Genomic DNA, 21,731 nt, shown 5'->3' with positions numbered 1-21,731 from the left:
CATGGCAGCGCCTCGGCCCGGTGGCCGCCGTCCTGCTGGGACCCTCCCCCGGGTGGCGGTGTGTGTGTCCCCCCCGCCCCTCCATCATTGTCGCCTCGCCCCCTCCCCGGCCGCCGGCAGCCTTGACCTTGCCATCCGGCAGCCCGGGGGATCGCCGCGCCGGGTCGCGGAGCCGCCCGGGGATGCGTTAGCCCGCGGAACCCCCCCCAAATACTGCTCCTAGGAAGGAGGGAGGCGACCTCCTCCCGCTGCCGGGGGGGGCGGAAGAAAAAGAGGATTTAAAGAGCATCTTTGCCCCCTTTGTTGGATGAGAAGGACAGAGGAGGACCAGCAAGATGAGCACTAGCAGTAAGTATGGCTTTTCCTTGCCTTTGCCATGGGATTGGGGCTGATACTGCACTGATTTAGACGGGAGGAACTGGAAAGAAAATGTCACAACAGGGTTGACAAGCCTAATGGGATGGATTTTTTTTTTATTCATTATTATTTTCCTGCCTGCCTTCTGCTTTCTGACAGGGTCTGGCTTTGCTGGCCCTTCTTTCCTGTGGGCTAAGCCATGGTGCTTATCTCCACTGAGTACTTCTTGGCTTGTGTTTCCTGGGTTTGGAGGACAGATCATGGACTAAAATGTCGATATGCAACATGGTGAGAGGAAGCCAGGAGTGCTCTGATGGGCAGCAGGCTCACTTGCTGATGCTGCTGCCTACATATAAATGGACATAGGGGGAACAGCTGATGGAGCAGAGGAGCAGCAGGGTAAGGAGAGACCTAGAAACTAGGGACCTGGGCAAAGCACAGGTGCAGTACAGAAAAACATGTACCTTCTGCAGCTGGAGATGTGGGTGTTTCTATTGTGTGTGTGAGAGAGAGGGACAGAGCACTCAGGCACTATGCATGAATTTCTAAAGAAGCAGCAGAGCTTGGGAATGTGCTGCATTAGATGAGAACTGGCACCTGGTAGCACTCTGGTTACTTCTGGTTTTGTGTCCTTGTTGGAAAGTCTGGAAACATTGATCAGGTTGATCAAGTCACAATCAATGTCTCTTTCCTCACCGGTATGATGTGTGACAGCCGTACCCACCTCACTGGCACACCTTCCATCACTCCCTTAAAAGCAGTGAGCCCCCTGCCAAAGGGGGCTGATGGCCACCTGAGGGTCCTCCTGGGATAACCTGCCTCAGGAAGGTGCCCCATCTGCGGTGGGTCCTGGAAGCCATGTGAGGCGAGGAGGACTCCCCTGGGCAGAAAGTGGCAGAGCAGTGACTTCTCTATTGCATTGACGTCTCGAGGTTTCTCAATCCGAGGGCTTGGGGTGGTTCCCAAGCAAAACACCGTGAAAAATGCCTTGGCACGCGGCAAGGCAACAGAACAGGTGATTCCAGCTCCGTTGGGCTGCGTCAGAGGTGAGAAAACTTTCCAGGTGCCCTCTGCACGAGCCACACCTGGGGCAGGAGCTAAGCCCCCTGCCTGGGGGAGCGGGGCTGGTGGTGCCCAGGTAGGAAACAATAGGGGCTGATTCCTTCCCAGCTGCTGGGTGCTGCTGACAAAGGGGCCTCCCTCTGCCTCCCTGGGTGATGAGCTCGGGTCTGGTGCAGAGGGCTGGGGTGGCACATGGTGTTCGTGGGGGTCAGTGACCACAGTGGGCAGGTGGGGCTGCTAAGCTCCCTCCCAGCCAATTTTGACAAAGGCGTGTTGGTTCCTTTTCGGGATTCCTTTCCAGCTCTTAATAGCCGGCTTGGCTGATGATAGTGATAAGGGCTGTTTATGGCGCTGGTGTGTTATAACTATCTGATTGTGCTACAAAACTCCTTCGTTGCATCCTCCCCCTCACCGAGAGGTGCCAGCAGCCCAAATGTGCTGCCTGCCTGTTGCTCTGCCATGACTCACGGGAGCAGGCCACCGGGCAGGCAGCAAGAGCAGGGCTGGGAGCCTCCTGGGAGGTGCTCCTCCTCCTGCCACTGCCTTGCTCTGTGACCTTGGGCACATCACTCAGCTGTGTCTCAGCTTCTGGATTTGCCAGGAGCAGGCTGCCACCGTGGCTCTTGCCCAGCTCCTTGGTTGGCTTTGCAATCTTTGTCTTAATATTGCTGTTACCTCATTTTTAAGTAGTCACATGCTTTAGTAAAGGTTTGGGAACTTTAACAGCTGCTAATAGCTTCCTGTGCTGTGGATTGATTACTTATGGTCCCTTTGGGACCAGACCTGGTACAAGGGCAGTGCAAACCCTGCAAGGCAGTGGGCTCTGCCCTCTTAGGCTTCTAGCCTTTTTTCTGGTAACCGAGGAGCTCAAAGCAGGGCTTGTCATACCCAAATGCTGGCTTGTGTCTCATCTCAGTGATAGCATGATCCCCCTCCTAGCTGGCTCTGTGAGCAAGGCACAGGGTGCAGGGCCACCTCCTCCATTAGCATGTTCCGTGACTGCTGTGACTTGCCAAAAGCTGCATCTCCCCTCTTGCTGCTACCTCTGCCCATCCCTATGCAATGTGAATCTCTCAGGTCTGTGTGCCTGGGAGGCAGAAAAAGGGAGCCCAGGAGCTTTGTGTCAGTGCCTTGTGTACCATCTCTATTTCACCCCACTGATGCTACCTGGCAGTGACCTCCAATAGCTTTTGCAGCCCTTGGCTAGTGGCCAGTGGCTCAGGGGAGCTTGGTGCCACATGTTGGTCAGAGGTATGGCTAGCTCTCCCTCCCAGGCATGGCCAGCTCTGCTGCTCTCTGCATTGATTTTATTTCTTGGTTGGTTTTTCCCCCAGCCCTTGTAGTGACTGAGGGCTTGGATGCAAAAGGGTCCAGTTGGCAGGCTCAGCTGTACTGCAGCCTCCCAACTCTGGTTTCTCTCCTGGTGCATGGGGCTGTATCTCAACATATGTGAGGAGCAATGGAGACTTAAGTGGAGGAGGATGGATGATGAAGCCATGTTGTGCATGGGGTGATGACCTACAGCTGGCCCTGTGGCTGCAGGACTAAAGTTTCGAGGCTGGGAAATCAATGAAATGGTGGCATTGTATCCTCATCTATGCATGTGATCTGTGTGTTCCCCCCACTCCTTTCCATTTTGATGGGTACATTTTGATAAGGCTCCTATCCTGTCTGATGTGAGGCAGGAAGCCTGGGGCTGTGGGCCATGGCTGGCCTCAAGCCATGCTGTTGTGCAAAACTATCGTTGTGGCCTCGGGGGAGCTCTGTGCAGGGGTTGCTGGGTTGTGCAGGTGTATCTCTGAACACGCTTCATGGACAGCATGCAGGAGTCTTGCTGGCCCTTGATGAGGGGACAGGGGTTTGCTTTTTCTATGGTTCCTGGGGTTGGTGGCCTTATGTCATCTTCTCTCCCATGATGCAGGGAAGGGAAAGCCATATGGAAATCTTGCTTTTAAGGGGAAGAGGAAAAAGCCCTTAATCTTGGGTGTAAACTCATATCCTGAGGCTGTAGAGCAGATCAGGTGGCCCTGAGGGTGTAAGGGTTGTTCTGGCCAGGAAGGCAACCTCTCCTCCCGGACTCACCAGGTGTACAGCAAGTGTTTGGAGGGCACAGTGTTGATGTTTACATAGCTTATGCTATTTATACCTCCCACTCCGGTTAGCACTGCTAATTGGTTGCAAATAGATTCATACATTCACAAACAGGTCTATCAGTGCTGTGCTGCATTTTCATTGAAGCTGGATCGTGCAGTACAAATGCTTGGCCAAGAGAATATCCCTTAAAATCACTCCCTTAAGTCCCCTAGGGCTCAACCTCTCCTGAGAAACTGGCCCGGTGCACGGAGGCTGATCTGGCCAATGTTTGGCCAACGTGGCTGGGTTTGTGCTCACTGAAAGGCAAAGGGTTGAAGCTGTTGGTTGCCCCAGGGGTTTAACACTCTCTGAAATGCCTGAATAACCCCTTCTGCTGCTTTGAAGGTAGCCATGCAGAGAGTATGGCTTGTGAGTAGGGGTCACCCTTGTGGAATCCATGGGAGATAGCATTTGTCCATTGCCTTTCCTGGCCCAGCTCTGTTGGGGTAGGAGGGGGTCTGCTGGAAGTCTTCAGACTGGTGCCTCTTGTTATGGGCCACCTTGGTGTGAGCAAAGACATTCACAACTCCTGGAGGAGGTTAAACTCCTGGCTGGAATCTGGTTTGACTGGATCTGAGTTGCAATGGGTGATCGAAACTGGCTCACAAACTAGAGATCCTCCAGACACCCTTCTGTCTCCAACATGCATCCTGAAGATGGAAACCAGAATCTGTCCCCATGCCAAAATTAAGGAGTGGGAGGAACCAGTGCCATCTATCCTCCATGCTCTTCCCTCTGAGCAGCTGATGGTCTGTTGAAGCATGGAGAGCTCTCACAGAGGGTTTGGTATGTGGGGTGGAAAGTTTCTCCAGACTATCCCAACCCCTGGCACCTTTCAAATGCCTGCTCGGAGGCTCCACTAGCCTCAGAAAACTGGGAAAGGGGAGACATGAGGGAAGACTGACCAGCTAAGCATTTAGGCAGGAAGGCTTAACAGATAGTGACCAAGGCAGCATGTTTGCTTGGTTATTTTTGTCTTTCCTAAATCATGCTCCCTGTTACATGGTGATCCACTAAGCATAATTACTCAGTAATCTCCAGGCACATGTGGTTACAAGGTGTTTACCAGCAAACTCTATTAAGTCCCTGTGTAATTAAAGAGGGATCACATGGTGCTGCGCATCTCCGGGAGCTCCTGCTCTGCCCTGTACAGCTCCTCAGGCAGGGTGATTCACTGGGTCTCCCCACCCAGTGGGGTAGGACCTGCTGAGGAGGACATGGTGTTGCTGCTGTGTTCAGAAGTGCAGTGAATCTGGAGGGATCAGCCCATCAGTATGATGAGCAGTTTTAGTGTCTTCCCTGTGAAGAGGCTCTAGTTTTTGCAGGAGTGGCACCAGGCCAGATGAACCTTTTCAGTCATAGCGGTTATAGTTCCCATTTCATTGTAGCAATGCTGGAGGTGGCCACAGGTGTGCAGTGAATAGGGGACAAAAAGCATGGCCACAGCAAGGGATGACCCAGCAGAGTGAGGTGTTGCTGCCCCAATTACTGGTGTTGCTGCCTAGTCCTTGGGAGCTTGGTTAGATGGGCTCTGGTGCTGGATAAGCTCTTGAGCTCCTCATCCCTGATCTCCCTTGAGCTCCTGGTCAGACTCTTCATGTGCAGTGGGGAAAGAGGCAGGTCTCCAAGCAGAGCTCTTTCTTCTTGGTCAGGTTATCATGGAGGAGGCTTGTAGAAGGGGGAGAGCTTTCAGGAAGGCTGAAGTAGCCTCAGAGTTCAAGGCATGGGTGCAGGTGGGACAGAGAAGAAAGGAGTGACATAGATGTAGGACAGTCTTGCAAGAGATGAGAAGCTACCTTCCTAGTATGTTATCTCCAAAACCAATCAAGAACATTAGCAAGTGTCCGTGTTCTCCAAGGGGGGCTTTAGCACTGTATTTGCAGAACTGAGGCACCAAAGCACCTGGAGAACCTCCAGGTTCTCTGCCCACACCTTGGTTCTCTCAATTACACCTAAGCCTGGCTTTGCCATAAAGAACCTGATGCAAATTGTCCCCTCTGTTCTCCTGGGCAGCCTAGCAAAGGGACAAACATCCACTGCATTCACTTTGGTGCCAGGAAATACAGAGCCCAGGCAGCTTCTCTCTGTCCTCAGGCTGGTGGATGGACTCTGTCCTCTCCCCAAGCTTCGTTCAGGCTCTCCTGCAAACCTTCTTGGCAGCTTGCCCTTTGAAGAGCAGAAGCCATGGAAAGTGGCCCTGCAGGCCAATAAAGTGCATGCTATAAAGTCAATTGAGGCAATTGAATTATTTCAAGAGCCTGCCGTGCCCTTATAAAATAAATAGCAAGTTTTCTAATGACAAGGTGACGATCGGTGTAACCAGATAACTGTATTTGTGATGCCAGGCTGGACTAATGACAATGTCCTGTTACCAGCAAGGAGCCAACGTGGTGTTGCCTTTGCTCTCCGCAAAACTGTGAAGGCAAACCCACCAAGTTCCTGACAGACCCTGCAGTCCTGTCATGATGGTGCCATAATGAAGTGGTTGTTGGAACATCTACTTAGATATTTTTAGACTAAATACATCAGTGCTTCTCAGTTGTGAGCACTACAACACCTCCAGAGAGCATCCTGGGGGTAGACAGATGATGGCAAGGACTCAGGTGGAGAGTGATGGGAATGAAGTGGGGTTTTCAGGATGAAAGGGAACCACAGTAGCTGTAGGGAAGGCAGAGCCCAAGTCCAGATGTTTCATGCCCAGGAAGTTTACTTTTGTGAGCAGCTACGGACAAGCATGGCAGGATGACTGGCAACCTGCAGCAGAGAAAGTGGTTTTTGCTTGGAGGACACCTAGGCTGTCCCAAGTTCTCCTGTGCCCAGCCTTTCTGCCCTCTGAGTCCATAGGCTCAGTAAGTCACTGGGGAGGTAGAAGAGCTTGGGAGCACTGATGCACAGCCCTGATGGACATGCCTTGCTTTCTAGAAAAGGGCTGTCTGAAGATGAGCAGTGCCAGCCTGATCTAGCGTGGCAGCAAACTGGGGCACACAGTTCCCATATTTGGTGGCGGCTCAGGTTTTTGGTAGACATAGTTTATACATGCATTTTTCAGTTTGGGTATGGTTTGCTGAATGCTTTATCAGTATCAGCTGTAAGCCCTGGGCTGGGAATTGCTGTGCCTTCTCTGCTGCCTGGGGCAGAGAGCTGAAAGAAGGAGCTGGTACTATGGTTTCCTTATGCAACCTGTCTGACCTTCCTTTCTTCTTACCCTTTTTACCCTGGCAAAGTCCTCCCCTGAGCCCCAAGCACCACTTGTTTTTTCTGTTTGTGAACTTTTTACTCCCATTTTTAATCATTTTGTCTCTGAGACCTGGATAACTGGGAAACCCTTGGGAAGGAAAGTTTCTCTAAGGAGCAGAGTAAGAGGGGAGCATGTGCTTGAGGGTTTGAAGCCATCCTGTTGGTTTCTGTGCTCTTTCCTGGCAAGAGGTGGCACACTTTGGAGAGCCCCACGTTGCTGTGGGGCAAGAAAGGCTTTGTTGGTGCAATGCCAGCCCCAGAGCCCTTCCTCAGCTCAACCTGAGTCTGTTGCAATCCGAGTTTAGGTTTCAGGGTTGCCCTGTTCTTACAGTGATGAATCAGATGACTGTTTTGCGGACATGTGCGGTCTGCGGCTGGACAAGAGAAGCACATCCTAGACCAGGACTCGAAGTGTGAGCTCCCAAAGTGCATGTGGCAGGTTCTGCAGTACAGCACCCCTCAAGAACATGCCTGTAGCATCTCATTTGTGAAAGCACGTTGCGAGGCCCTGCTTGTTCTCCCCAGCATCTGTGTTTTGTACTAGCTGACCCTGAAGACCTTGCTGCTTTTCTCCTAGCATCCGTCCCCCTTCCAGCCCTTGGGGACCCCTTTGCCCAGAGGCGTCCCGGGGAGGACTGCCCAGCCCAAGGGTACTTGCTTGCAAAGGGAGCTATTTTTAAAGCAACTGGGGACCGGGCGGGCTGTTTCCTGGCTCCGCAGCACTTGCTGGGACATGTCGGGCGCCGTGGAGGGGATCTCCCAGTCACAGCTGCTCCCCAGCCCGGACTCTCAGTGGAAGCAGGGAGGGTCCTGGCAGGGTGGCTGGTGCAGGGCAGCTGTGTTTCACGTCCTAGACAAGGACTTCTCCATGCTAAAAGCTTTAGAAGAGGAGAAGGGAAGGAACCTGTGTCTGAAACCCATTTTTGTTGCATGTCAGGAGCTGCAACCCATCCAAGCCCCAGAGCTTGGCATCTGCCCCTCTCCAGATGAAGGGGATTCTTGCCTTGGCCACAAGGCAGGGCTGGATTGGGTCTTGTCTGTCAGCTGCTGTTGCCCTGCCTGTCTCTGCTGCACTGAATCATGGAGTAAATAACTGGGTAAAAAAGCCCCTGGCTGGCTTGGCCACAGTGGTGGCCGGCTGGGGCAGTGAGTGGCTTTCTGAGCTGGCCGGTGTGGCTGCAGGGTCTGCATCAACTGGGATGCCTGTGTGTGAGTACATGAGCAAGAAGGTCTCTGGCTGGCCAGGAGGGATCTGTGGCAGGTCCCCATGGTTTGTGCTTGACCTGGGAATCAATGGTGAGGGGCTGAGTGCAGCAAAGGCATGGAAAGACTCTCTTTCCCTGGCCCAAAGAAATGGGGGCTGGGGCAAGCAGAGGTCCCAGAGCACCTCTGCAGCTGGTGCAGACCCCATTTGCTCTCAACACCCGGCTCAAATGCAGCCCAGAGGGGCAGGTGCCTGCCTGGGGCTGTGAGAGCCAGGTCTGGGCAGGCAGTGTGCTGTGCTTCTCCTGCCGTCCGAGCAGGCAGCTCTGCTCCAGATTTTCCCTCTCTCTGCTGGTATCGCAGCAGTCCTCAGAGTGTGATAGAGTACAGGCTTCCCCCGGCTCTCCTCTGCGCTGGCACAGCCTCACATCTGAGCTCAGATCACAGCGCTGGTCCCTGTAAATGCCTCCCTCCCTGTGCTGTGCCAGGGGCTGGGGGTTTTCCCTCCCCATCGCACCGCTCCCCCCTCCTCCTCGGCACCTTCTGCATCACCTCCTGGTCCTCAGAGGATGAAGAAGGTGGAGCAAGGTAAGATGAGCTCCTGCTAACTGTGCTATAAATAGCTGCGTCACCCAAGCATCCTCTGAGAGTGATGTGACCGAGTTGGGGCTCCTGGGGACCTGCTGCAGCCACACCCAACACTTGGTCACTGGAGCTGATGGAAGGGGCTCTATGCTGGTGACACAGAGCGTGTCATCACATTAGCACGCAGCCGGACACCTCTCAGGTTATGCACAGACTAATCCCTTTTGGCAGCTGCTGAGGCTGGGTTGGCGTGCCCACACCTCGCTGGCAGCAGCAGCCAGACAGCTGGCAGTGGGGAGCCTTCCCCCTGCAGTCAAGATTGAGCAACCTGCCTTCAGCTCCTGCCAAGCTCTGCCAGGGCACAGGTGGCATGGATGGGCCAGGGTGAGGGGGTATCTTTGGTACATGCCTCAGGTCTCTGGCCAGACCTTTGGCAGGGAAGGGGAAGGCAGCTCTTCTGTGGGGAATAAGTAGACTGGGGAGAGAAAAGTGGCTTTCATGGTGCTGGTGGAGTGATTGCGTGGTCCCCAAATGCTCCTTTGCTCCCTCCATCCAGGCTGGGCTGGAGCTGATTAGGAAACCTTGGTCCTCCTTACTTATCCAGACTGTTGCCAGAGAGGTTCAGTTCTTGGGGCAGGCCAGGTTCAGGTCTTCAGGGGGGAGTTTGCTGGCAGCACAGAGATATCCCCCACCTTTTGACTCTTGGATCACCTCTTGACCAGCAGGGGAACCAGGCAGTACAGCAGCTTGCATGCGCATGGGTGTACAAGGAGAAAAACACAGCCGTCTTCCCAGCAAGGAAGCCCTCCTTCATCTGGTGGCAGATGCTAAGGCACGAAGCTGGATGATCCCCAGCTCAGAGCCTTTTATTCAGTGAGCAAAACCATCCCTTCATACACCCACAGATGCTGTTGAGAGGACTTGCACTGGTGCCCCACCATCTGGTCCAGCAAGCACCTTGAGAGAGATGTGTGTTGGACCTGATCCTTGCCCTCTAGGACAGGAGGTGCCTGGCAGGACTGCCCTGAGTGAGCTGGCCAGGGAGAGCCCAGGGGACCGAGCGTGGATGTTCTCCCTTCCCCTGCTTTTGAAAAAAGAAAAGTCACTGCCCGCATGGTGAATGATGTGGTGATGACGGCTCGTGATGGGTTGCATGTAAAATCCCTCGCATCTCTGAGGATGCTACCAGTTGAAAGCTTTTATGGCATTTTAAAAATAGCCACAGAGGGGGAGAGAATGAGAAGATGGATAGGTAGGTGGATCCCTAATAAGGAGAGAAGAGGAAACAGCTAGAGAGGGAATGGAAAGACTTTAGTGAACGGCATGTGAGTGATTACTGAGGGAGGGAGGGGGTGGTGTGGTCATACCGAGCTGCATGCCCAGCAGGAATGGGAAACCCTATAAAAAGCCTGACTGTGAGATATGCTCCTTGCACGTGCCGGGGAGAGGGATGGGGTGAGCATCAGCTCGGGCTGTCTCCTGCAGACACTCGCTGTGTTCTACAAGTAGCTGTTAAAAATAATTCACGACTCCTGGATGACTTGGCCTGGGCTGGCTGCTGCTGCTTCTGCGTGATTCCCCAAACAGCTCCAGGCTCATCTGTGCTCCGCTCCCTGCCTGGAGGCTCTGGCTGATGGCCTTGCCTGGGAGCTGATGGATGAGGTTGGTCCTGGCCCTGGCTTTCCCCAGGGTGGCCTTTCCCACCTGGGCTGTGCTCCAAGAAAGATGCTGAGAGCTGCCTCTCTGCTCTGTCTTCTGGCTTTCTGCTGCCTGACGGCTTGCAGCACCGAGAGGCAAGATCTCCTGGGTCTGGGGCTTTGGTGGAACTGTGGTGGCTGGGTGAGGGTGCAGTGCCCCCATGCCTGGCTGGAGCAGCAGTCCCAGAGCTGCTGGCAGGAGGTCCCTTCAGTGGGACAGCCCTGCTCTGCCTTGTGTCACTGCCAGCACAGCGTCTCCACAGCCCTGGGAAGCGGCTCCAGGCCTGTCCCTGTGCTTGTGGCAGCTCTCCCCATCACTCAGGGAAGATTACACGGAGTGTCTCCAAGAAATGCTAATTGCTTTGGCTTGCGCTTGGTACAGCAGAGCCACTGGGCATTCAGAGCTCTTAGTCAGCTTAGAGATCTGCCAGATCCTTCCTCTCCTTTGCCTGGAGAGCCGGCGGAGGTCTGCTGTGGTGGTTGCTGATCCCCACATCCCTGGGCCCCAGCTGGGCTGTGGGCTCACACCCAAGCTAGCCCAGACCTGCGGTCCCAGATGCCCAGTGCCACAAAGCACGCTGTGTTCTCCTTGGGACATCTCAGCCTTGGAGTGCAACACCCCAAGTTCAGCCCCCAGCAGGCACAGCACAGTCAGATGCACCCCTGGTGCTGGGGGAAGGGAGGCTGGAGGGAGAATGGGGGTTTCCCGTCCTGGGGGATGAGGATGGAGCTTGTGCTGTGGCAGGATCCATCAGCACTGCTCTCCCGTCTGTCCTCCCAGACCCCTCAGCCCCCACTGCCCGCCCCTGCTCTGCCACTGGCAATTAAAGCTCTGTGCAGCTGGGCTCCTTTGGTGCAGGCTGCTGGGAAGCATTCCTTGGCTTTGCCCCCGCTCAAACTGCAGGGAAAAAACACTGCTAACAAGACTCCTCTGTCAAACTTGCCAGCCTGTCACATCCAGGCCATCTCCCTCTTGCTTGTGTTCTTGTCTATTTTTTCCTTTTTTTTTTTCCCCTTCCTCATTAGGCAGACAAATACCCAGGGAAGCAGAGGCTGTGGTGGGGTAGCCCTGCTTGGATCTGGGCTGGGAAATAATGAAGTTGGAGCGTGTGTACTTGCCCACTCCTTGCAGTGGCATCTTGCGAAGGGTTGTCACTCCTCTGTGTGCTGATCTCACTGTAATTCTCAGCCCACAGCTGTTTTTAATGCTGTAGCACAGGAGCTGAAGTCCAAGCCCAGCCATGCTCTCTGGGGGCTGATATCTCTACCCTTCCCTCCTTCCACCAAAGCCTGGGGCAGCCCCTACCCTGGGGAGGGTGAAGAGATGCTCCCCACCCTACCTGCCTTCTGCTGACTCCGTGGAGCTTCTCACCTGGTCTGGGATAACTTCTGGAGGAGCAGTGGGTGGTTCCTAGCCAGCAGCAGAGTCCGTGCTGGTGAGTGCCTGTTGCCCTCCCCAAGGTGGGGGTACCCCCAGACCCTGCTCCCACCTTGCCTTTGGGCTGTGCTAGAGCATCCTGCAGGCATGTGGCAGGGCAGGGGCTTGCCAGGAGAGGTCATCTGCGGCTGCCCCAGCCCTCGCTCCCCGCTTGGCTGGTCAGGTGGCATAAAGGGTCTGGTTTGGGAAATAATTCTGCTCCTTGGCAGGCAGGTTTTGGCTCGTTTAAGCCAGAAGCGTGCTCCACAAAGCACATGCTCATTTTCCCCCGTTGAAAGGGGACTTGTTCCCTGGAAAGTGCCAGCTCTGCTGGGCCTGTTGATTGCCTGTTAATTGTCGCTAATGAGGAGCTGGGAGATGTGGCTTCCAGAGGCTGTTGGGGACAGACTGTCGCTTCGGCTCGGGATGGACACCTCAGCGGGGAAGGGAGCTGTGACCTCGGCGCAGGCAAGTTGAGCTGCATGAATGGGCTTGTTACTGGAGAGTGCCCCAGTTCCTGTGCCTACGGCACGGGGTGGCAGCGCTTAGCCCTGACGTTGGAGCAGAGAGCGTGGAGGGTTAAGAGGATCTCTGGTGCTTACCGTACACAGATGGATTTATTTACGTATATATAGCAGGGAGGTGGGATGGGGAGGGCTAAACCCACCCCGTCCAGGAGGATGGGTTAAATCTCTGTGGCTGGCCCATGTTGGGAGCACAGGGCTGGACCTGATGCCAGGGCTTGGCCGTTTGCCTTCAGCCTGACGCTCGGAGGCTGGTTTTCCCCCAGCCCTGATGAAAGGCACCAAAGGCTTTTAGCAGGAGACAGGCACGTCTGCTGCTTCCCGCACTGCAGCCCCCCCTCCTTTTGAAGTCGGGTATCTGGGCGTATGCAGGAGCTGAGGAGAGCAGGAGTGCGGGAAGGAGGAGGGGAGAGGATTACGTCTGTGCCAAAGCTCCTCATACACTTGTGGGGGTTTATTGTTCTAGATGTGCTATGTCCCCCCACTGTCCCCAGCCTGCTCTGTCCTTGCTCAGCATTGAGATCACTTTGGTGCCTCTTGGTCCCATTGCTGGGCCACCCCATGTCCTACCAGCAGAGGCTCAGGATGGTTGGTGGGGTGGGGGGGAATATTAAGCCCCCTTTGAGAGTGTTGTGCTGTGTGAGCACCAGTGTGGAGGTGTGCTTTTACCTGCTGAGACAGCCTCGCTCCTCTCCCACAGCAGCAGCTTCCTGGGCGCCCATCACCTGCTGCCCTGCTCCAGCTGCTCCTGCAGCATCTGCACTAATTACTTCAGTGGTTTGTCTCATCTTCTCTTTGCTAAAATGGCTGAGCTGTCTCACCCAGTGCTTTTCCCAGGAGTTTTCTCAGCTTTTTCTCCCATTTCTGCCAGGCTTTCACATACAGCCAGCCCCGCTGACCACCTCCTGCTCCCTGGGTACCTGCTCCCATCCCCACAGCTGGTGGGCTGAGACACCACCCTGGCACTTGCTGTCACCTTCTGTGTTTACTGCTCAGCTATGGTGAGGGTGGCTCAGCAGAGGGGGAGCTTCCCTTTGGGATTTGTTATTTCATTAGAATAAACAGCCAAATGGGATGTTATTTTCCATTCCAGCTGTGAGAGGTTGTAGTTGCTGCTTTTTGACCCAGACCTTGATGTCTGGTTTTTAATTGCCTGGTTTTAATGAAGTGGGAGAGAGAGGTGAGAGTGGAGTGTGCTTTGGCAGTGGGTGCAGCTTGTGTCCCTGCAGTGCAAGGATTATGTCAATGTTTGTGGTTACATCTCTGCCTCCTATTCTGACCTTGGATTTGGGGTTCAGGTGAGCCCCAAGCCATGTGACAGTGTACCTTGTCCCCCACTGCCTTGGGGCTCCTTTGACAGCCAGCCCTGGAGATGACCCACTGTTGTGGGGTTGGGACTGGCTATTGCTCCAAAGGGTCCTGTGCTCTACAGGGGGGTCTTGACAGTCTGGCCTCTGGAATGCCTTCCTGGGGGCTCAGGGGACACAGGCAGCTCGGCTCCACTTGGGAAGTAGCAGGATAAACAGCTGGGCTGAGAAATGGGCCCAGACTCCAGAGCTGGGGTGCAGTGGGGAGTGGGAACACAGGTAGCCCTGAGTTAGTGTGATGTGCTGTGAGCCAAAGGCTGGGCCTGTCCGTCTGTGCTGGTGGAAGAAGGAAGGCGCTGAATAACCTGGTGCCAGACACCCATCTATCCATCACCTTAAGGGTTTCTTCAATTAGGGGTTTGAGAGTTGTTTCGGGGCTCCTTGCAGCCTCCTGGGTCTCTGGCAGGGTTCTACCCACCTGCCACACAGGGGGGTGTCCCACTGTGGCCTCAGCCTGCCAGCCTGGGAACTGGCAGCAGGGATATGCCAGGGACCCTTTGCTGGGACAGCAGACAGTGTCTCAATGGTGCACTCAGCATACACCCTGGCTCACCTTGCTGAAGGTCGTCCCAAGGTGAAGTGCCCAAAGGCAGCTCTCCTACTTGCTTTTCCTCAATGCTGGTGCTTTCCCACCCCATCCCTCCCTCCTGCCCCAGCCTCCAGACTTTAGGGTGTTTCCCTTTCCTTCCTTTTTGCCTTTCCCTTGCCTCTTGCTTCTCTCTTTCCTTTTTATCTCTGTTTCTCTCCTGTCAGCTTTGTTCGCCCTGGCTGTGTACTGGGGTTGCCATGGTGACTGCCAGAGCATCTCTGCATCCTGGAGCAGCGGTCCTGCGCCTGCCCTGGCCATGGGGAGTGGCAAGGTACCCTCCTGCCCCTTGGAGGGACCAGCTGCCCCCTCCTCCCAGGGATGGAGGTCCCTAGGGACATCCCTGAGACATCCTGGTGTCTGGGGAGAGGGCAGGTCAGGGCACAGGGTGGCCCTCCCCAGCGCAGGATGGGGTTTTGCAGCACCTTGTGCTGGGGGATGCACTGGCCAGGCTGGCTGTGTGGCACTGCTTTATTTGCCTCTTGCTACCAGACTGTTAATCTTCAATAAATATATTTTTAATGAGCAAGCACTACTTAAAAGACAATAGAGGAGCTGCTGCAGCCCAGGCAGTCCCTTCAGGTTTAATGGGGCACCATCCCCTGCCAGCAGAGGAATATAGAGCTTTACCCCGTTATAGGACATGTGCATCTTTCTTCTTGCTCTTGGGAATAAGCTTCCTTTTCCCACCCTGGGAGACAGGCTGTTTTCTCCCTTGATATCATCACCTGTCACCATGCAAGTGACTGTGGTGACTTTACTGTGCCTTGGCCAGGCTCAGGGCACTGGGGTGTAAACCTCCCTGTGCCTTTGCCCAAAGTGTCGTCTGGATCCTGGATCCAGTCTTTGCCCATGGCGTATGGAGGACTAAGGCTGGCAGCAGGGACTTGAGTGCATCCCGTGGCTGTTATCTGGTGTTGGAGGACACAGGGGGAGTTGTGGTTTGGAGGCAGTGCAACTTGTGGCTTTCTGGTGTTGCTTTGCAGACAACAATATATCTCTTCAGTATTTGTCAGAGCTGCTGTGCCCCTTTCATGAGATAATTAGGATGACGTGTTATTAGCTGATTACTGGGGAAACATATATTTACTGAGGATTTATTCTGGAAACAACATTAATCTCCTGTATAGTTGCTAAACCCCCATAAATAATCTGATTTTGATAATCAATTGCTATTGCAACCCCCCCATAAATCTCAATTAAATGCACATTTAATTCACATAAAGTTGCCAAATTTGCTTGTACGTTTCTGTCCTGCTGTTTGCCTCAGGCAGATGTCTGTGTATGTGCAAGCTCAAGTCTGTTTATCAGACAGCTCAAAACCAGAATATGGTTTGCCAAGGCGGAGCAGTTACAGCAACAGCCACACTCCTCTCCCGTGGTCCTGCATGGAGAACCCGGCACATCTCGGCTTCCCGCTGCCAGAGCTGCTCGAGCACAAGTGTTTTTTTAAATATCACTGTGCACAGCCCTTCCCTGGTCCTTCTTGTGCTGGGGTTTGCAGCAGGACCGACCATAGGAGACCACATACCTGGAGCATCCTGGGCTGACACAAGGATGTGGGTGTACTCGGGGAGGGGCAGGGAGGAGATGCAGTTCCTGAAACCCATGCAGAGGCTTCCAACAGCACTAGTCTGGGATAGAAACTGAGGTCTTGTTGGGCTTCATTGAGTTCTGGACACCCTGGAGCCAGCTGCGGTGACTTTTCAAGCCTTAGTGCCAGCGGATGGGTGAGAGGGGGAGGAAACAAGGGTGTGTGCTTCAGGAAGGAGGTAGCTGGCCCTGGACTAGCTGGACATGGTGCTGCCAGCTTCCTTCAGAGATGGAGGGAGATTCCAGGCATCGACTGGGCTCTGTTTGGTTTTGGGGGCACATGGATTTATATTATCCTCTTTGTTTTTGCACATAGTATAGAGCTGGCTGTGGTGGTGCAGACCCTAGAGAGGGCCAAGAGCTGGGATTGTGCTGGCAGAGCTCTGGAGGGGCTGGTGACATGGGTCCTGGCTGGGGAATGTGGCAGGAGTGTGGCAAACCTCCTGCTGCCTTCCATAGTGTGGGGTTTGGGCCCTGGCAGCTGCAGGGTCTGATGCTTTTTGGGTGCATCCTTCCCATCCCTGCTGCCTCCACTGGGGTGCCGGGAGCATCAGCTTGGGCTGTGATGATATCAGTGATGAGGACTGCACTAGGGGATCCATAAAAGAAATGATGATGCTGTTCAAATTGCTGGGAAGACGTCTACTAAGATCTCCTCCTGAGCCTGGCTGGAGCCCAGCCTGCTAATTATGGTGGTAGGGGAAATACACAAACATACAGATGGCAAGAAGAACAAAAACTGCTGTCTTTTAATATCGAAAGCTCCCATTTCCGGCCAACTGAAACCGACACATGGCAGAAGCTAAATGCTAACAGCTTTGGGTGAGACCGGAGTGTCTCGCCAGCCTGCGCAGGAGCTCTTGGAGCCCCTTGCAGAGCCTGGAGGAAGATGTGCCTCTCCTGGGGCAACGGGATGGACCTGAGCCTGCAGCAGCCACCGGTGGAGTGGGGAGGTCAGGCTGGGCCTTGATCACCACTCTTGGCCAGCCTGTTATCATTGGGCTCAGGGGTGCTGCTGGTAGGGAAGCATCCCCTCTGGGGTGGCTTTCTGTTGGCCCTTGCAGTGCCAGGGGGCTGTCATCTTCAGTAGCCCCTCTGTCCCGTGGGGTTTTGACCCTAAGGCACTAAGGATGGGGTGAGTGAGATGGACATGGGGCAGCAAGGGGCTGGTGACACAGTGTTTTCTAGTGCTGTCCTGTGGAGCCTGTGGGTCAGTGTGCCTTTCTGATGCCTTGTGCCATCCTGCAATGCTTGTGGTGCCCAAGACCTGTTGGTGACCTTGCTGCTGCCCCCCACTGCCTTCACAGCCCTGGTCTCCTCTGCTCTCCCCTCTCTGCCACCCATATGCATGGCCAGGTGTCTCAAATAAGCTCCATGGGGGGTTGGGTGCAATCTTTTTATGACCACTTAAAGACTCCATTTGCTACTTTTAGCAGAATTAGAGGGGGGATCACAGTAGATTAAGAAAAGCAGTAAACACCCTCTGTGCTGCAGGGTGCCTGGCTGCAAGGACCCCGCTGGGGCCAGGAGGGCTGGGGCTCTGCTGAACCTTCTCTGAAAAGGGGTTTGCACAGTTTCTGTGGGATGGTCTGTGTTAATTGACTGCAGGTGTATGTTTTGTGGCTTCCAACCCCATGGTTTGCGGGCGGTTTGATGGTTTAGCAGAGCTCCGAGGGGATGTGGCAGTCCCCTTTGTGCTGCAGCCTGAGCTGTGTTTGCCCCCCCCATTCCAGGGGCACAGCTGATGAGATCCCAGTTGTTTTAGAAAGCACCTTCCCAGGATTTAAGAGTGGATAGAGGAATTTGGAGCCTGCCGGGGAAGCTCCTGATGGTGTTTTGCTGCCAGCCCTGAGCTGTAATTCATCCCCTGGAATGGGACTGGCTTGAGGGGCGGCTGGTCTTGAATCTCCTGTCCCTCTGAGCACGCACTGATGGCATTGAGATTGCTCTGTAACATATACCCCTTCCATGCATCCTATTTATGGGGAGATTGTCCCCTCTGTGACGCCAGGGCTTGCTTTGCCAGCTGTCACCTCCAGTCCAAATTCCCATTTAGTTGCATTAATATCTATGCAGTGTCTCTGGATAGAGATTTGATTTCAGTTCCCTCCCTGGAGTAGAAGGAGTTAAAAATAGCAAATCCAACACCCCTCATTCCCTGGCTATGACGCAGTCTCCCAGGTTGGAGTTACAATGCCAGTGTGAATATGGTTTAAAATAAAACAAGTGAGTGTACTGCACTCTGCAGAATGGGAGAACAAGCTCCCACCTGGAGAAATGAGATGGAGGGAGCTCTGGTCTAACCTGTGCCCGCAGAAGGCAAGAATTTCTCTTCCTTGCAGTGCTTGTACTGGCCTGATAAATGATGCTACACACAGAGAGATTAGTGGAGTAATACAGGAGGTATGCAGCCCATCGGGGAATCAACCCATCGCAGAAGGAACCGGGAATAAATTAGCTCAGTGCATGATGGTTTGGGGCTGTCTGTCTGGAGCATCACGTGCACACACCACCTTGCCAAGTATCTTGCTGGATGCTGAGCAGGGGTGGGGGCAGAGAGGTGCTGGGCTCAGCGGCACCGTGGTCCCTCGGAAATGGCAGGGCGCAGAGGCGCGGGCTGACTGGGTGGATGCTCTCCCAGAAGCGGGTACCAGACTCTGTAAGCAACAGTCTGCTGCAAGGTGGCGGGTTGCCAACCTGGCTCTGTCTCGCCTAACGGGGCTGTTTCTCTGATCTGGTATAGAAAAATCCTAAATCCCCACATTTTTCACTCTCAGACACTGGCCTAGTTTAAAAATGCTGGCTCCTGGCTTGCTTTGTAATATTTTAAATATAGCATCTTTTATGGTTTTGATGTATGCACCATATGTTTTGAAAACTGCAACAAAATCCATTGGGCTTGTGGGTGGAGGTTAAAGGGAAAAAGCATTTCCATACGGGAAGCCGCAAATACAAAACACAGCAGCAAACAGAAAATCCCTCCATGCATCAGCCAGAAATAAGCTCCTTTCTGTCCTGGCTGTCTCCGGCGCATTCGCGTGCGTGCGAGGAACCCAGCCTGAATGTTTCCATTGTGTCAGCTCCTGTCCCGGACACCCTGGCACTGACTCCACAGCCCCCTCCAAGGCCCAGCGGGAGATGCCACCATGTCGGAGACCATTTGACAGCTCCTTGCCCTCTCCCTTCCTCAGAAAGCCCCTTTGCTGCTTTCTAGGGTGGTTTTGGTTTTTTCCCTCTCTTTTTTTTGCCTGGGATGGAGATCCCTCTGCTACAGCTCATCCAGGCTGCTGCATCCCTGGCTGGCAGCGGTGGGTGGGCTTTGGCGGCGGAGGGGAGAGTCCCCTGGGCTCAGCGCACTCCCACGCAGCACAGACTGCCTCCCAGCCTTCAACACGGCCTCTATTTAGCAGGAAATTTGGTCTCAGCAAAATGACGAGCTAACAATTTTCATCTTTTGGCCAGGACCTCGAGTTTAGTCACTTCTACCCACGCACATCTGGCACCTCTTGACTCTAGGACCCAAGGGCATCCTCCTGCAGGGACCCCCCAAACCTGTCCAGCCCAGTTAGAGCAGAGAATAGCAATGGTGTGGGCTGGGGCTGGGTCCAGCCCCCAGCTGAGGCGTGATCATCCTGAGTTCTCTGAGGCTGCTGGGTGAGCTGTTTGGCTGGCTGCAGCTCACCCACTTGTCACGCCTCATGAATAAAATCTGGGGGAGGAGAAGGACTCTGGCCGGTGCCTGGCTGCCAAGTGGGCTGCCTCCCTGGAGACCACCCTGCCGGGTCCCCTCCCTGGCCAGCATCACCCTGGGTGGGCAAGAGATGCTAAGGTGGACAAGGGCAGTGGTGGGGAGGAGGAGGAGGCTGGTGGGACCCACGTGGCCATCAGGTGGCTTGAAGCTCCTGCCACCTCCCTGATGGGCGTGGCAGCTCCGGTTTGGCCCTGTACCCAGAGGGTGGGTGGGAGGGATGCAGTGGCCGCGTGTACTGAAAGAGGGGATTGTCATGGGATGGTCATAGTGGAGGAGGGGACATGGGGAAGGCTTTCATGTCTGCTCTTGCTCTGCAGCTTCCCTTTCCACTGGAGATTTGGGGCTGGGACTGTGTGTCCCCCCATGGGGCATGTGTGTCCTGGGGACAGCAGGGTTCAGCAGCCTCAGGGCAGAGGGAGGCTGCTACCAAGGATTTGTCTGTACGCTGCAGCATGGTGTCCTCCAGAGAACGTGGCCTCGAGTCGTTCTCCTGCACCTTGGGATCCACAGAGCAACCATGGTCCTCGGTGACCTCTTGGGTGGGTTTATGTTCACCCAGATCCCTGTCCCAGGACAGTTCCCACCCTGGCTCTGCTTTGGGACCCAGGTAGAGCTCAAGCCATGGATGTGCAATGTGTGTGTGTGCAGGATGCACTCATCTGCCTCACGCCCCCTCGCTCATACACAGTTTATTTGTATCTATAGCAGCTTGGGCAAGATTTTTTTTAAGCTGAACCAGATGTAAGGATGAAATCCCATCTTCAGCCTCTCAGCAGGGATCCCTCCTTGTCTGCCTCAAATAAACCTTTCCGCAGCCCAAAATGCTGATCTCACAGAGTGCTGTGCATCTGCTGGGGAGGCGGTGGCCTGTGGGAGAGGTAGCAAATGACAGCAGTGGGAGCAGCCCTGGCTCCGTGGGGCGGGCAGGGGATGGGGCTGGGATGCTGCAGGGAGATGCGCATGGGGATGAGAGGGCAGGAGCATGTTTGTTGGCTCTCGCCGTGTCCCTGGCCAGATTGTTGTTGGTTTTGTGTGTAGAAGGGTGGGGTTTGTGCAGGAGCCAGGTTTTGCCTCTCCTGGCAGGTGCTGCGAGGGCTCTGGACCCTGAGGGCTGTGACCCCCCCCTCCTCCCAGTGCAGGGCTGGGGGTGCACAGCAAGAGGCTGGGGGCTCTCGGCAGCTCCCCACTGGCTACTGCATCTCTGCATCACCCTGGGCTTCGTTCCTGCTGCTTATTGCTCCATCAGACCTCCTAAATTGCAGCTGACCCACTGAATCAAGAGGCATTCCCTCAAGAGGGACCTGTTCTGGTTTTCTGGGCCCGGCTCCAGCCTCTCAGCAGCCTCCCGGGTGAAGAGCTGATGTGTGTGCGTGCAGACATCTGCTCAGGGCATCCAAGTGCGTGTGTCCCCCGTGGTGGTGGGGCACCTCTGTCATCTGCTGGGGCGAGAAGGAGAGAGAAGAGCTCTGGGTAGCTCATGTGCTCAGGAATCGGCCCCTGGGGATGCCTGTTTGCTGTCTGCATCCTCCATCTCTCCTTCAGCTCACACACACATGCCTCTCACCCCCTCTCCTCCATGGCTTCCCTGCTCCATTTTTTCTGGAAAGCAAAGCAAATCGATAGTTGCCTGTCATCCCGGGCAACTATGTCAATCCCAGGGCAGCTCCACACAGCTCCCTGGCCTTGCATCAGCTTGTCCCATGCAGCCTGGTGTGCTGCCAGCTCTGCACTGCCTCGGTGGTGGTCCCTGTACAGGCTGGTTGGCTCCTGGACCACAGCTGGTGCTTGGGCTCCTGGCCCCAGCTGTGGTAGCTGCAGGATGCTTCAGAGTGTCTGAATCAAGTCCTTCTCAGCCCTGCACTCCTGCGAGGAGTGGTTTGTGGCACACAAAGCCACCAGGCATCCAAGCTTGGGGTGAAAGTGCCTTGTGCAGTGGCCTCAGGATAGCTGGGATCTGGTCCAGCTGTGCTGCAGTGATGCCCCAGGGCCCTGAAGACTTGCTCATGGGGCCAGAACAGCTCTGATCTGTTCCCCTCCACCCCTGCTGCACCTGATACCTGTGCAAGCCAGGGTGCTCTCCTGGCCAGGCTGCTTTTTCAGGCGCTGGGAGACCTGGCAGAGATGGCAGCATAAGCCACCTTGTAGCCATCAGGGGACAGAGACACGTATCCCACACGCTGGAGGAAGCATCTCACTTGCCAGCCCTGCTGGTCCCAAGT

General features: G+C 54.8%; 1 protein-coding gene across 5 annotated transcripts in view; it reads left to right on the top strand.

Annotated features, from left to right (window-relative positions):
• The first annotated feature begins 17 nt into the window (after nucleotides 1-17).
• Nucleotides 18-21,731, top strand: part of ABLIM3 (actin binding LIM protein family member 3) — a 55,418-nt gene continuing 33,704 nt past the window's right edge. For all 5 annotated transcript variants that reach the window (XM_014948295.1, XM_014948298.1, XM_014948297.1 and 2 more), the window contains exon 1: nucleotides 18-348. In XM_014948295.1, coding sequence (XP_014803781.1) covers nucleotides 336-348 — 13 coding nt within the window. In that variant the 5' untranslated portion in view covers nucleotides 18-335. The remainder of the gene's footprint in view (nucleotides 349-21,731) is intronic.

The sequence above is a fragment of the Calidris pugnax genome, unplaced genomic scaffold (genome assembly GCF_001431845.1).
Source record: "Calidris pugnax isolate Ruff unplaced genomic scaffold, ASM143184v1 scaffold27, whole genome shotgun sequence".
Taxonomy (NCBI): domain Eukaryota; kingdom Metazoa; phylum Chordata; class Aves; order Charadriiformes; family Scolopacidae; genus Calidris; species Calidris pugnax.
The sequence above is the reverse complement of the archived record's forward strand: the minus strand, read 5'-3'. Positions and strand labels throughout refer to the sequence as shown.